General features: G+C 40.9%; 1 protein-coding gene across 9 annotated transcripts in view; it reads left to right on the forward strand.

Moving 5' to 3' along the window:
- NEDD4L (NEDD4 like E3 ubiquitin protein ligase) overlaps positions 1-15,522 on the forward strand; it is a 328,902-nt gene that overhangs the window by 246,019 nt on the left and 67,361 nt on the right. For all 9 annotated transcript variants that reach the window (XM_067545456.1, XM_067545457.1, XM_067545460.1 and 6 more), the window contains 3 exons: positions 6,401-6,462; positions 6,574-6,676; positions 11,852-12,018. In XM_067545456.1, coding sequence (XP_067401557.1) covers positions 6,401-6,462; positions 6,574-6,676; positions 11,852-12,018 — 332 coding nt within the window. The remainder of the gene's footprint in view (positions 1-6,400; positions 6,463-6,573; positions 6,677-11,851; positions 12,019-15,522) is intronic.

The following is a 15,522-nucleotide window of genomic DNA, read 5'->3' on the forward strand; positions in this document are numbered from 1 at the left end:
CTGCAGTGTTGTTCAAATGTCTGTGGGCCTATCTGTGAGGACAATGGAACAGTTGGATTAGCTATCGAAAGACAGCAAGATTAGTTTAAACACTTACAATATATAGAATGGCACTCATACCCTATTGTTATTGGGAGCAAAAAGGGATCCCTTACAGAGTAACACAATGCCAGTAGCAAGACAGGTAGACGGACTAAACATCATCTTACCCTCCACTCCCAACTGTACTGCTCCCCTCCCCCCCCCCCCCCCAACTGGTGTGAGTTGGAAGTCTTCCTTCTCAAGGAAACTTGGTTCATAGGTAGCCATAATGGGAAATGAAGGCTCTTATGGGGGAGGTTGATAGGAGTCATAGATAAATGCAAGTGGGGACTCGCTCACAGGAGCTTTCCAACTTGCGAAGCATTGCCACAGAGCTCTATTTATATTTGAGGTCTGCCAGGGCTGGATCACTTTTGCCTTAGGTTTCACGGAAGACCAGCCTGCCAATCTTAATCGCTTTCTTTGGAGCAATTACACCTCAAAATATTGGAGAAATTGTGCTGGTTCATGGAGGAGGGATGCAGCAAGGAAAAATGTCAAATGATGGAAATTTAAAACTCCGAAATGTGACTACCCACAATTTGTACTATAGTGTTATAAGGGATTTTGCTCAGGACCCAGCCTAGAGAAGTAGCAAATTGACAGGCCACAGCATGCCCACATTCCTCATAATTTGTGTGACTCAGAGCTTGACCCTACTCTCCTAATCCAGCAATAGGACTGGAGGTGTAAAAAAACTCATGGTCTTTCTTGTGTCCTCTCTTGGTCAAGGCTCTGCACAATGAAGAGGCTATCTTTCTTTAATGTGTGAGTTAAATATGTATATCATGCAGTTGTTGTAGTCTATTTTCTATATAATACAACTTTTAAATATATTTCTAAGCTGCTCTAGTCTTGGACACCATAACTCTTTTGAGGTGACTGAGGAATGAATTATTCAAATATTTGCTTCATAAATGGAGTCATTCCAGTTTCGTGGATCAATATAGACTGCCTAGTTTTCACCATTTATTGTTCCCCAAAAATCTAGGATATTTTTCATTAAATATTTGTGCCCCGAGCAAATTTTCTTTTTCTTTTTTTTTGCCTTTTTGTGCTCCAGATATTCTGCCACCCATTATTTCCCTATTTTAAATTGACTAAGAGTGGAAAATATAAAATTTTGAAAGCACTGGGGCACAGAACACGTGGATCCCACAAAGAATTTTTTCTGTATAAATGTTTACAAATAAATCCGTGGTCCATTTTTGGTAGACTTTCTATCAATTAATGTTTGTAAATAAAGCAAAGCAACTGTTGTATTTTATATCTTAAGATATGTTTGACTGATACAGTAATGTTTAATTTCCTGGTTGCAATCCTAACATTATTTGAACATACTTTTGCATTTAATAAATAGTATAACCTTACCCTTGTATCAACTTACATCAAATATGAGGATATAGTTTTGAGTTGGTTTATATTTTAATGTCTGAACATAATATTAATGTATGGAAGTGAAAAATACTTACACGATGATATAAATAATAGTAATATAAGGGATATTCCTTCTAGTTAGACAAATCTGAACTAATTCCTATGCTATGTATTATAGGAATGGGGCCTGGTATCTATTTTTAATATTTGTTTCATGTTGAGATGTTGAATACTATTCATTCCGAGTTCATCATTTTTTAAAGGTGAGGTCTTCTCGAGTCATAACACTGTTATTGGCTGCTTGTAAGTGTAAGTTGTAATGTTGCTGGGAAGAAGATGTATTCTGATAAGAAAAATGATAGTGCTTTTACACCCAACAGCATGTGTACTATAATATGTGGTGAAGGTTGTCCTTTTTAGATATATATGGCAAAGATGTGACAAACCCCACTACTATAACGTGTAGTGTAATGTCATATAACATATTATAGAGAACATATGGTTTGGACAATCACATGATATTTTTACATTCATTTTTAGTAGCATTAGCTGCCCAAAATTAAAATAAAAAATAAAGAGCAGGAGCTGAAATTAGAGACACACAATGTGCATGGCATTGTTATAAGTTAGTTTGAAGAGGCATTAGCTACTCCCATTTCTCTCTCCACAATCAATAAGATGTCTCAACACAGCGTTCTCCTGTGCATGGCTAAGATTCCAAATGGTGGAATCTTATGGTGGAAACAGGGACCATGAAATGGTCGAGTTCCGGATCCTGACAAAAGGAAGAAAGGAGAACAGCAGGATATGGATCCTGGACTTCAGAAAAGCAGACTTTGACTCCCTCTAGGAGCTGCTGGGCAGGATCCACTGGAAGGCAAATATGAGGGGGAAAGGAGTCCAAGAGAGTTGGTTGTATTTTAAAGAAACCTTATTGAGGATTCAGGAACAAACCATCCTGATGTGTAGAAAGAATAGCAAACATGGCAGATGACCAGCTTGGTTTAACAAAGAAGTCCTCGGTGAGCTTAAACACAAAAAGGAAGCTTACAAGAAGTGAAAGCTTGGTCAGATAACTAGGGAAGAATATTAAAATACTGCTCGAGTATCCAGGAGTGAAATCAGGAAGGCCAAATCACAGCTGGAGTTACAGTTAGCAAGGAACATGAAGGGTAACAGGAAGGGTTACTACAGATATGTTAGTAACAAGAAGTAGTCAGGGAAACTGTGGGCCCCTTACAGAATGGGGGAGGCAACCTAGTGACAGATGATGTGGAAAAAGCTGAAGTACTCAATGCTTTTTTTGCATCTGTCTTCACAGACATGGTCAGCTCCCAGACTACTGCACTGGGCAGTACAGAATGGGGAGGAGGTGAGCAGCCCTCAGTGCTGAAAGAACAGGTTCAGGACTATTAAAAAGGCTGGACATACACAAGTCCATGGGGCTGGATGCAATGCATCCAAGGGTGTTGAGGGAGTTGGCTGATGTGATTTCAGAGCCATTGGCTATTATCTTTGAAAACTCGCAGCAATTGGGGGAGGTCCCGGATGATTGGAAAAAGGCAAATATAGTGCCCATCTTTAAAAAAGGGAAGAAAGAGGATCCGGGGAACTATAGACTGGCAAGCCTCACCTCAGTCCCTGGAAAAATCATGGAGTAAGTCCTCAAGGAATCCATTTTGAGGCACTTGGAAGAGAGAAAGGTGATCAGGAACAGTCAACATGGATTCACCAAGGGAAAGTCATGCCTGACCAACCTGATTGCCTTCTTTGATGAAATGACTGGCTCTGTGGATGTGGGGAAAGCAGTGGATGTGATATATCTTGATTTTAGCAAAGCTTTTGATACAGTCTCCCACAATATTCTTATCAGCAAGTTGAAGTATTGGTTGGATGAATGGACTATAAGATGGATAGAAAGCTGGCTAGATCATCGGGCTCAACAGGTAGTGATCAACAGCTCGATGTCTAATTGGCAGCTGGTAACAAGCGGAATGCCGGTGGGATCGGTTTTGTTCAACATCTTCATTAATGATCTGGAGGATGGGTTGCATTATACCCTCAGCAAGTTTGCAGGTGACATTAAGCTGAGGGGAGAGGTAGATATGCTGGAGGATAGGGATAGGATACAGAGCGACCTAGACAAATTGGAGGATTTGGCCAAAACAAAATCTGTTGAGATTCAACAAGGAGTAGTGCAGAGTCCTGTATTGAGGACCAAAGAATCCCATGCACTGCTACAGGCCGGGGACTGATGGACTAGGCAGCAATTCGGCAGAAAAGGATCTGGGGATTACAGTGGACAAGAAGCTGGATATGAGTCCACGGGGTGCCCTTATTGCCAAGAAAGCAAACGTCATAGATTAAGGGAAATCATAGAATATTAGTTGGAAGGGACCTCAGGAGGTCATCTAGTCCAACCCCCTGCTCAAAGCAGGATTAACCTCAGCTATATCATCCCAGCCAGGGCTTTGTCAAGCCTCAGCTTAAAAACCTCTAAAGATGGAGATTCCACCACCTCCGTAGGTAACCCATTCCAGTGCTTCACCACCCTCCTAGTGAAAAACTTTTTCCTAATGTCCAACCTAGACCTCCCCCCCGCAACTTGAGACCGTTGCTCCTTGTTCTGTCATCTGCCACCACCGAGAACAGCCTAAAGAAATGATTATTCCCTTCTTCTCAACACTGGTGAGGCCACATTTTTGGAGTATTGTGTCTAGTTTTGGGCATCCCACTACAGAAAAGATATGAACAAATTGGAGAGAGTCCAGAGGAGGGTAACAAAAATGATTAGGGGTCTGGAGCATGTGACTTATGAGGAGAAGCTGAGGGAACTAAGCTTGTCTAGTCTGCAGTAGAGAAGAATGGGGGGGAGGCATTTGATAGCAGCCTTTAACAACCTGAAAGGGGGTTCCAGGGAGGATGGAGCTAGGCTGTTTTCTGTGATGGTAGATGACAGAACAAGGAGCAATGGTCTCAAGTTGCAGTGTGGGAGGTGTAGGTTGGATATTAGGAAAAGCTTTTTCACCAAGAGGGTGGTGAAGCAGTGGAATGGGTTACCTAGGGAGGTGGTGAGATTTCCATCCTTAGAGGTTTTTAAGGTGCGGCTTGACAAACTCCTGGCTGCAATGATTTTAGTTGGGATTGTGACCCTGCTTTGAGCAGGGGATTGGACAAGATGACCTCCTGAGGTCCCTTCCAACCCTAATCTTTTATGATTCTATGGTGTAAGTGTGAGTTATCCACATGCCTCATAATAAGGTGACAGTAATAATGCTAATGGAATCAAAAAGTAATTTTTGACAGATTAAATGATGCTTGACATTTTTTCTCATTAATTCTTTCGTTTATTACTGAGAAGCATCATAGTATATTTGATTATTGATTTAGTTTTCATCCTGTCTGTTCATTGACTTCTTTGGCAAGTCTCTGGACTTCAGCTTTTCCATCTATAACATACGGCTAATAAAGCAGAGTTCAGGATTTATTTACATTCTGTTCAGTGCTCACAGAGGTAAAACATCATAGCAATGAGGAGTGATAAAACTCACCCTTATACATATTTTATGATCCTGTTCACTTACTAACACTGTCTTCTTTGAAAGAAGGAAGTGCTCTTCTTACAGGAATACAGTGGAAGCGGAAAGGAGGAATTTTCAGCTGAAAAAAAACTTCATGGCATTTTAATTATAAACCCTGAAGGAATGTGTTAGGAATTGTTTTTTAATCTTTGAGTATTGATCAGTGACTTTTCACTTTTTTTGCAAATACAACACACGCTATCTTGAATTTCCAGAAATTTGGAAAGGAGGATGGCTAGTTGTCTACCTGTTCGAGTTGAGAATGGGAATCCGTGCTCCTGGGACTGCTTTCCAGCCTTACATTTATATAGCAACCTTGGACAAATTAGTTGAGCTAAAATTTTCAGAAGTGTCCACTAATGTGGAGTGCCCAGTTTGAGAAACCCTTCTGATTTTCAGAGATGCTGATCCCTTGGAGCCTTTATTGTCTTCAGATGGAATTTTGGGTGCCCAGCATCTCCTGAAAATCCAATTTGAAGTAGCTCCATGTGAGCACACAGTTTGTGCACAATTCTAATATTGCCAACCCCAAGTGTACAAAAATCTTGAATCAGGTTCCAAAAATTCATGAGTTTTTAAAAAACAATGAATTTTTGGTTCTCATGTAACTGCTGGTTTTTGAGTCTTAAGGTTCATGTTTCCAAACGTTTCCACGACCATAAAGGCCAGAATCTGGGGTTGAGGGCGGGGGTTAAACGAAAGATGCAATTCTCATGTAATTAAAAGACCCCCAAGAGCTGTACTTTTAAGAAAAACACCAAATATCATGGAACTCATCATAAAATTGAGAGTTAGTAACATGGCACATCAGAAAATGTAACCTCTGTGTCTGATAATGTTATTTACCTGCATCATGGAGGTGTTGGAAGAGTTAACTGTGTTTGTGATGTGCTGTGAAATCTTGAAATGAAAGCTAATTTTATAGCTGAATAGTATTTCATTAACCTTCTTCAAGGGAGTAAGAAATGTTACTCGTATAATCACGCAGCTTCTTCTGGCTGAAATCAGAGTACAATGCACTGTAATTTTCAAACATTACTGTTAGGTGGCTGGAGCAAGCTATAATGAGTTGTTTTAGTTTGTGCTTTTTTTCTTTCTCCCTTCACTGATTTGTAAATATTGCAGTAGAGTACAGAAATGATTGTGGTCCAACTTACTGTTGGTGTTCATAGTGACATCTAGTGGGCCTATTATGCAACACTTATACACATCAACTCTTATCGGTAGAGGAGTGCTTCCTTTGACTTTAATTTATTCAAACATTATTTTTCAAGTTTTTCTAGAAAACCCTATAATGAACGTAGTGTGTATTTGTGTGTTCTTGAGGGTCAGCACTTTAATTTTATTTTTTATGACTTTAGACAGAAGACCCAAGCATGGAACGGCCATACACGTTTAAGGATTTCCTTCTCAGACCAAGAAGGTGAGACGTTTTGTATCCAAAGAAAATTCTGTTTAACTTAATAAAGAAATTATACTTTATTTTAAAAAGGCTGTTACAAGATTAATTAGTTAATACTGTCTTGTTCTTTAGCCACAAATCTCGGGTAAAGGGTTTCTTGAGACTGAAAATGGCCTATATGCCAAAGAATGGAGGACAAGAGGAAGAAAGTAGTGAACAAAGGGAGGAATCTGAGGTAAGAGATTTCACCTATTTTCCTTACTCTTTCCCCCCAGTCCCATATTATAACCATGTTGAAGCTTTTGGGCTCGTTAAAGACCAGGTGTAAATCTGAATATATGATCTCAAGGCAGTGCCATCCTGTAGTACCTGGAGGAAGGCCAAATGATGATTTTTGAAGAAATCGACTAGAGGAAATTACTGTTGTGTACTGCTTTATTTAGCCTCATCTGTCTTTGTTGTGAGTCATTTCAAGCCAAGGCCATTATTGTACAGTTTGCTGTCATCAGAAAAATAATGCATTCATGACTCCTTCCTCTAAAGAGCCTACTTAATTATAAGATTTTATCTTGATTAGACAAATGAAGCGTGTCTCCGCTTATTAGATTTGTATCTTTTTTTAACCTGACAGTTTTTCTTCCTGTAGGGCCCTGACAAGATACACTAGCTGCCCCAAACAACAACCAAAAAAACTCCTGACTTGTATTTTCATTAAGTACCGTATTTATTTGTTCTTCGAGTGCTTGCTTGTGTCGATTCCATTGTAGGTGCATGTGCGCTCTTGTGCACAGTTACCGGGATTTTTTCCCCCTCAGCAGTACCCATAGGGCCAGCTTCGGCGCCCCCTGGAGTCCCATGCACATGCCACAGTATATTAGGTGCTACCGGCCCTCCGCCCCCTCAGTTCTTTCTTTCCGCCTCTGTTGGTTACTGGAACTGCATTCATTGCTTGCTTCTGCAAGTGCCTCTTAGCGTTTTAGCCTCTTAGTCAAGTGTCCCTAAATTAGTTGTTAAATAGAAGTAGTTAGTGTATTGTAGTAAATAGTTGTTAATAGTTTAGTAGTTAAGGTTTAGTCCCCTTAGGAACCTCTGCCCGGCAGCAAGCATGCCCTGATCCCTGGGCTTCACGTCCTGTAAGTCTTGCGTCAAGCCCTTCCCACTTAGCGATCCCCACGACTGTTGTCTGAAGTACCTGGTGGAGCCACATGGGAAGGACGTGCCGCATCTGTAAGGCGTTCAGACCAAGGATGCAGAAGGAGAGAGATATTCGTCTGAAGGCCTTACTGATTGAGGCCGCTTTAGGACCTGCCTCGGAGCCATCTCGCTCTCTCTCGGGGCAGAGCACTGCGTCGGTGCAGAGCACCTGCACCAGAACCTCCACGGCACCGATCTTCTGCTTCACCTTTGAAGAAAGAAGCAGAAGAAGCGACGTTCAGAGAGGGACTGCTCCACCGCACCCAAGAAATCCAGGGTTGCGGGTTCGAGCACCAAACCATTGCAGGTCCAACAGGCTGAGCAAACTCTGCAGAAGCAAGGCTCATCACCTGGGGCCCTAAGTCCGCCAAGGGAGCCTCCTCCGACTGCAGAGAGTGGAAGAGGGCCTCCACGGATCGTGGTGCAGTCGACGCTAGAGGCATTTTAAGCAGACAGGGACCTAATGGCACTACCCTTGCCCCTGACACCTATGTCCCAGATGGAGCAAGGGAAAGGAAAAGCTCCGGTGTCGAAAGGGAAACCCCTGATGGTACCCCCCCAATGGCCGCACTCCTCTCCAGAGCCCTGGCACCGTGTCCGGGCACATTGTCAGGGAGGGAGAGACGATAGTGGAGGCCTCAGTGGCTTCGACTCGGCACCAGTCTCAGTCGACAACCCCAAGACCTCAGGACTGGGGGGGTGGCACCATTCTAGATCAAGGTCCGGCAGATGTTCACTGTCAGGGAGTCAGTACCGATCGCTTTCCCCGGCGCCATCAAGTTTGCCCATGCGTTCATGGTGCAGAACCCGGTTGCTGGCATCATGACGTTCCCCTAGGGAGGAGTGGCACCTGCGTCAGTCCCCGGCACTGAGGCACTCACCTTCAGCGCAGCAATGTTCCCAATCTTCCTCCCACTGGAGGGCTTCTCTGACTCTGCACTGGTCTAGAGAATGTTATCACCGGTTGCCGGGCTCGTGCTCCTCATCACCGAGGCATCAGTCATCGGAGCACCGGAGGTCTCAGGAGACCAGATACTACTCCTGCTCCCCCCAGCACCACTTCGCAGGAGAGGGGTCAGGCTCCAGCTTGTGTTGGTCACCAGGGAGCGGGTCTGGCTCCTCACAGGAGGACAAGTCATGAGCTTGGGTTCCCTTTTTCGTGTATCTTGGGAAGCATGTGGAAGGTCTCTGGGGTGGGTTCGTGGGGGATGAGTTTTTAGAGTTTGTCTTGGAGTTATGTAAGGAAGATTTGATGATATCCTTAAATTCCTGGGTAAATTGTGGACTGGGATCTTTGAGTTCTTTATAGTAGGCGGTGTCGGAGAGTTGTCAGTTTGCCTTGTTAATGTAGTCATCATGGTTGAGGACTAAAATGGTGCCCCTTTTGTCTGCTGGTTTGATCACTGCCAGGTGGCTAGATTTCAGGGACTATATGGCTGTCCTTTCAGCAGTGGAGAGATTATGGTGGATGTGATGTTTGTTACGGATTTCACAGTCAATTTTTTTCCCTGAAATTATCGGTGTTATGATCAAGAGTGTGGCTTTGTCTGCATTATGGTGTTCCAGTCAGATCTCCACGCTCCTAGGCATCTGCCCAGCCTAGCAAGACAGACATCTAGTGATGATAATGTTTAAGTTTTGGTAACAGGTTAATCTCCCCATTACTTCTGATGTAGGTACTTATGATCTATAACTTTGCAAACATGCCAGCTCTTGCAAGTGATTCTGAAAATTTAATTAATTCAGTTAATTCTATTATGATTTTTATTTCATCCCCTCTTGAATGCTTTCCTGCTTCTGCAGTTTACCGTTGCTTTATTTTACCATGAATCTGCAGTTTATATGTCCATATTGTGATGATAATACTCTGTTGCCTTAGACTAAAAAATAAAATTTTTGGCAGTATCTCATCCTAAAGAGTGTGTGTGTCTCTGTCTCTCTCTCTCTCTAAAGGGGGAGAAAGCTCTAAAGCAAATCTGGATTTCCTAGAAATTAACACAGCACCACTTTAACAAAAAAATTTTTTTTGTTTTTTTGTTTTTTAAATTGCAAGAATTAAATATTTATTTCTGAATTTACAATTAGTGTAGTGAGGCTGCAGTAAACAATCGCTTTAAAACCTAAAATATGTTTTTACGTTAGGGAAAATAATTAAATACAGTAACTGTTTACCTAAACTAGGATTTGCAGACAAACCTCAAATAATATGTTACTAATGGCAGTGGTAACTGCGTGGTTAATAAATTACTTACAAGGCTAAGTATATTTTATTTATAAAACAAGTTTGAGAGATGGATCCCTTAGTCACTTTTCAATGTATTAAAAAATGGTACCATCTTACTCAAAGTCTCCGCTCTCTGTGCATGTTTTCTATTCAGAGTTATTCTGGACTAGCTCCACAAAGGGACTTAGCATTGCACTGTTCAGTGTTGCAACATCTAATTTTTAGGTGCCTTGCCACCCAGTGAAATCCACAGCCCTGACTTAGGAACCTAGGCTCTCTATACAGTGCATGAGAAGGGTTTGGGATTCACACAAGCCAACATGCTGAGCAGGGAGCCATTTTAGATAGCCACTTGGAAATTCCAAGGAGAGAGGAATGTCCTCAGCCCTGGTCTTCAAGGGGACTTATCTCTGCTTGGGATTCACAGCCTTGAACCCTCTTCTGGAGTGAGATGCCTAAGCCATTTTTTGCAATAAATGTGTTGAGTGGGGTCCACCTTGTATCTTTTGTCCCGGTGGCTAGAGCACTCATCTGGGATGTGTGTAGCCTCGGTTAAATTCCCCCCTCTGCATAGTGAGGAGAAGGGATTTAAAATTGGGTTCCCCTCCTCTCAGGTGAGTGCCCTAACCACTGAACTTTAGAGTCATTCTCACTCTTTCTGGCCCAGTGCACATTTAATTATTCACACGTAGTGGAACAGCTTCAACAGGAGAGACCGAGAGAGCCCCATATCAGGATATCCCTTAGTTCAGTGCTCAGGGCAGTCAAAGGAGAAGTGGGAAAACCCACGTTCGAATCTCTTTTCCCCTCCCAAGCCATTTCTCTCTCCTGCTCCAATGGCCGTTTTGTGAGGCATGCTCAGAGGAAGCCCACCAGATCAGGCCCTACAGGCAAGATAGGCCGAGGAATGCCTACTGTGACAATCCTGCTGTGGCTTAGGCATGAGATGGGCACTTGGGCACCTAGACTGAGGCAGCTGCATGTATGCTCACTGGCAGAAACTTAGGCATCTGGGAGACCTTAATGCTGGAAGCTCAGACACTTAAGGAGTTTAGGCACCTGCAGAGAAAGGGCAGCTGAATGCGGATTTTGAGGATCTCTGTGACAGCAAAATGTTGGACTTAGTGGCAGTTAGGAACCTGAGTCATTTTGTGGACCTAGCCCCATCTGACTAGCCAAAATATGTTTTTATAACTCTTTACTTCGGGAGCTGGAGCCCCTCCTGGCTCACACAAGGTCCTGATCTTACAAGGCTGTGTGAACATGACCCATAAGAAGGTGAGCATCATGAACTCCAGTGGAAGTCAATGGGAGTGGAGTGCTCTTAAGCCAAGTGCTTGAGTTCAAGCTTAGCTTTGCACATGTGCAAGTGGGGGCAAAAGTTGAAGACCAGGAGAAAAGGGGAGGTTTTTAGCTTCAACTGGGGGGTAGAATTTGGTGTGCAAAATCTTTTACTGATGATGAAGCATGATCTAGAAAGAACCCAAGTTGACAGCTGGGGACACAGGTGCAGGGCTGTGTACTAGGAGATCTGAATGTAGGATGGAGTCCTAGGAAAAGAAATTTACTAGGCAATTGTGAAAAGGACAAAGCATACAAATTATATTTTAAATAAATTTTAACTTCCCATCTTCTCCTCTACTTGGACAATAAACTGAGCTAATTTCTGTTGAGAAGTGAATTTACTGTAACCTAGTAACTGTTAGCATTATACAAAGTTCTCTGTGATACTGCAGTTTTATTGAGGTAGTTTAAATAAACCCTACTATCGGAAAAGCTTATATGACTTTCTTTTCTTTGCCAAGATATGAGGCATGCTGTATAACAGTGGGACTAGTTCTGTTTAATTCAATTTGAATTTAATTTTTAATTTTAATTCTTAATCCATCACTTCAGAAATTTTTAAATATAAGAAAACATTACCCCCAACTCCACAGGAATTTAATTTCTTTTGTTTAACTCAAATTTTATCATTCGTGTTTTATTCCTCAGCATGCATGGGAGGTGGTTGACTCCAATGACTCTGCATCTCATCATCAAGAGGAGTTACCACCTCCTCCACTGCCTCCTGGATGGGAAGAAAAAGTGGACAATCTGGGCCGTACTTACTATGTCAACCATAACAACAGGACAACACAGTGGCACCGACCAAGTTTAATGTAAGTATCCAGAGCAGTTCAATAAATGGATGGAACATGCAAGATTGAGTGAGAATGGTGATTTGTTCAAACAAGTAGTATTATTAATTCACAATGGATGTCCCAGGCAGTATGCTGAAAGAATCTTAAAACAAAAGACCTAAAGATTTTTATGAAATATGTTTGTACGTTGTTCTTTAAAACAACACATTAGATGTAAATTTGATGTTAACTGTGATAAATAGTTTGGGAATATGGTCTGGGTCTGTGGGTTGTTGTTTTTTGTTGTTTGTTCCATAAACCACTCTAGTTAGTTGAGAATTAAAGGTTGAGTCCTTCACTTCAAGATGAAATTGTACTCTTTTTAAAAGTAGGTGTTCATTACTACAGGGACATGGGATCATTAGTTTCAAGGGAAAAAAGGACAGTTTTCTATATCTAATAGTGCCAGTTTGAAATCAGGTGATTCCTTAAACACATGGGGCCTGATACAGAATCCTCTGAAGTCATTGGATGTCTTTCCAGTGACCACAGCAGATGCTGGATCAAACCCATAGAGACAGGTTCTACAAAGTTCTAAGTGTCTTCTGTATGTTGCTGAATCCCCTCAACTCTTATCGGCTTTAGTGGATGTTAAGAGTATTCAGCAGGATTGGGCACATAATGAAGTGCTTATTACAAATACAGAACCTGGTCCTGCCTTGGGATCACCTAAGTCAGGCCCCTGAACCTTAACAGAATTCCATGGACTGCAGGTTATAGAAATTAGACCAGCTATATTAACAAACTAGAGGGTGATCTTGTTGAGCCATTTATCAACATGTTATCTCTGTAAAACAAGTTTAACTGACCAGAACTGGTTATGATTACTTTTGCTGCTTCAGGATATTAGCTTAAGTTTTCCATCTGGTCAAAAAGAGGAATTTTTGTTTTTGTTTTGTTTTGTTTTAATCCACCCTTCTCTCACAATTCAATATTTATAAAGGCAGACTGGCTTTCACTCTCATTGAGCCTCACTTGACAGGGTCAGATTTATGTAATACGTTAATATATATTTCCATGGTAACCATACAACTTAGATCTCTACTCACCATTCCCCTTTATCATTTGCATGCGTATGACATTTCCCATGCAACTCTCATTCACAAGAGTGAGGTATGCTCATACTGGAAGGCAGAATCTGACACGTACTAAAGTTGGAAGAGCCTTGGGGAAATTTACAGAAGGAAGCATTGCAGCCAGCCTTAGGGTTGTTCTCTGGCCTGCCAGGTTAGATAGTTTACAGTAGCTGTGCTGAAATCGAAGTTCAGGCAGTCACCTCAAAAGCCCAGCTTACTCAGTAGAGTGACATCTCCCCTGACACACATTTATAGAGATCCTGAAGTGAGGAAATGCCTTTGTAGGTCACCAATCAGTAAGAATTTTCAAACTGTCATCTTATTTCTGTAATGTTCAGTTTTGCCCTTATTTATAGATATCAGTTGAAGTTTAGAGACATTAGCTTCACTGGTAGTGCATTTATTAATAGCTGTTGATTAATTCTGATAGTAAATTATAGATTTTTCTTAATGGTGTTACAACATTTGAAGGCAGGGACTTATGGTAAGAGGCCTTCAGTATTTTTAATGTCCTGTCAGATTTTCTTGAATCTCAGATATGGATATCTGTAAATTTGGCAGCTGTATTAAATGTTGGGGGACTACAGGGGTCACAAAAGGTATTAGGAGCAGTATGGTTATTGGAAAGTACATTGTACAAAGACACATCTGCTTAAGAGGGTTCAAGAGCTCTTGGGTTATTCATGTGTAGTCTTGGTGTCAAAATATCCGATTAGCTTTGTGCCATTACAAGTAAGTTATTTGTGCTTCGATGTGTTTATATAAAAAGTTTACATGTTCTGTACATATATGTATTGGGGAGTAAGTGTGAACCGTGCTACAGTATTATTCTAACTACGTCATATCCATATAGTAGTTAACACAAATTGACCAGAAAGGCTGTTGGGGGGTGTGTTTACAACAGAAATGATCAAAGAAAGCGAAATTGGCAACCTATTGAGTTTAAATGAAGCTAAAACTATTTCACTTTACTAAGGGATTCTAATATGCTCCAAGGTGCATGAACTGTGCAATTTATGTTGTCATTTTATACTGTTGCAGAGGTCCTTTCATATTCTTAATTCTACATTTCTTCTTTTTACACTAATAAAAATGCAATAGATTTAATGCAATCCATAATTGAGTAGAGTAAGATGTGTACTGAAATCACACATTAGTCAAACATCTAGATTTATTTAGCTGTTTGACATATAATTACTCTTCTTCTGTAATGTGATAATTATTACAGTAACATCTTTTGAATATTCATTTATTTCATAATTATGCAAATCTGTTGTCTAATTTCTTAAAACCCTACCGTTTTATCTAGGTTTCTCTTAGAGCATTGGATACTAACATTTTATGCAGACAGTGAATTCTATTTAGATTATATAATTATTAAAAATACCCATTGTAATAATACGATATTGTGCCTTTTTGTTGTACAAGTTTTGCATAGCTTTTAAAACCAATTGATGTAATGGAATTTGGGATGTTATAGACCGAATGATGGGGCTGTACTTGGTTGTCATATCACTGTGGTCTTGTCAAACAAATATGATTTCATTTTTTGCGAGTACAAGTTTCTTTGATAAAGATAATTGTAGGTGTAATATATTTAGACTTTGTCAGGCATTTGACTCATTACTGCACAAAAACATGATTAAAATGAGCACAATACAATATCAACAAAGGACATGTTAAATGGATTAAGAACTGGCTAAACAGATCTCAAAAAATAGTTGTCAATAGGGAATCATCATTGTCTAGTGGGGGCTATTCAGCATTTTCATAAATGATCTGGAATAAATGTAAAATCGCTGCTGATAAAATTTGTGCATGACACAAAGATTGGCAGAGTGGTGAATAATGACAGAGGCAGTGCAGTCATACAGAATGAGCTGGATCATTTGGTAAACGGGGCCCATTTAAACAAAATGTGTTTTAATGTAGCCAAATACAAAGTCATAAATGTAGATGGAAGGAATGCAGATATACCTACAGAATGAGGGAGTGGGCATGTGTCCTGGAATGCAGTAACTCTGAAAAGGATTTAGTAGTCATAGTAGACAGACAAACTGATCAGAAGCTCCCAGTGTGATGCTGTGGCAAAAAGAGCTAATGTAATTCTGGGATGTATAAATTAGAGAGAAAAAACTGGGTTCTAAAGTAAAAAGATATATAATAATATTGAAGAGCTGGTAGCTGAAAAAAGCAAGACCAATTCAAATTGGAAGTTAGGCACAAATTTTTACAGTGAGAGTGATTAATTATTGGAACAAACTACCAAGGGAAGTGGTAGTTTCTTCATCTCTTGATAGCTTCATATCAAGACTGGATGCCTTTCTGGAAGATGTGCTTTATAATGGTCCCTTCTGGCCGTAAGCTCTTGAATCTATGAAACAGTGGTAGGAAACGTAGTGGCTCA

The sequence above is a fragment of the Emydura macquarii genome, unplaced genomic scaffold (genome assembly GCF_026122565.2).
Source record: "Emydura macquarii macquarii isolate MOO-44397 ecotype Brisbane River unplaced genomic scaffold, CSIRO-AGI_Emac_v2 contig_1045, whole genome shotgun sequence".
NCBI classification, from domain to species: Eukaryota; Metazoa; Chordata; order Testudines; family Chelidae; genus Emydura; species Emydura macquarii.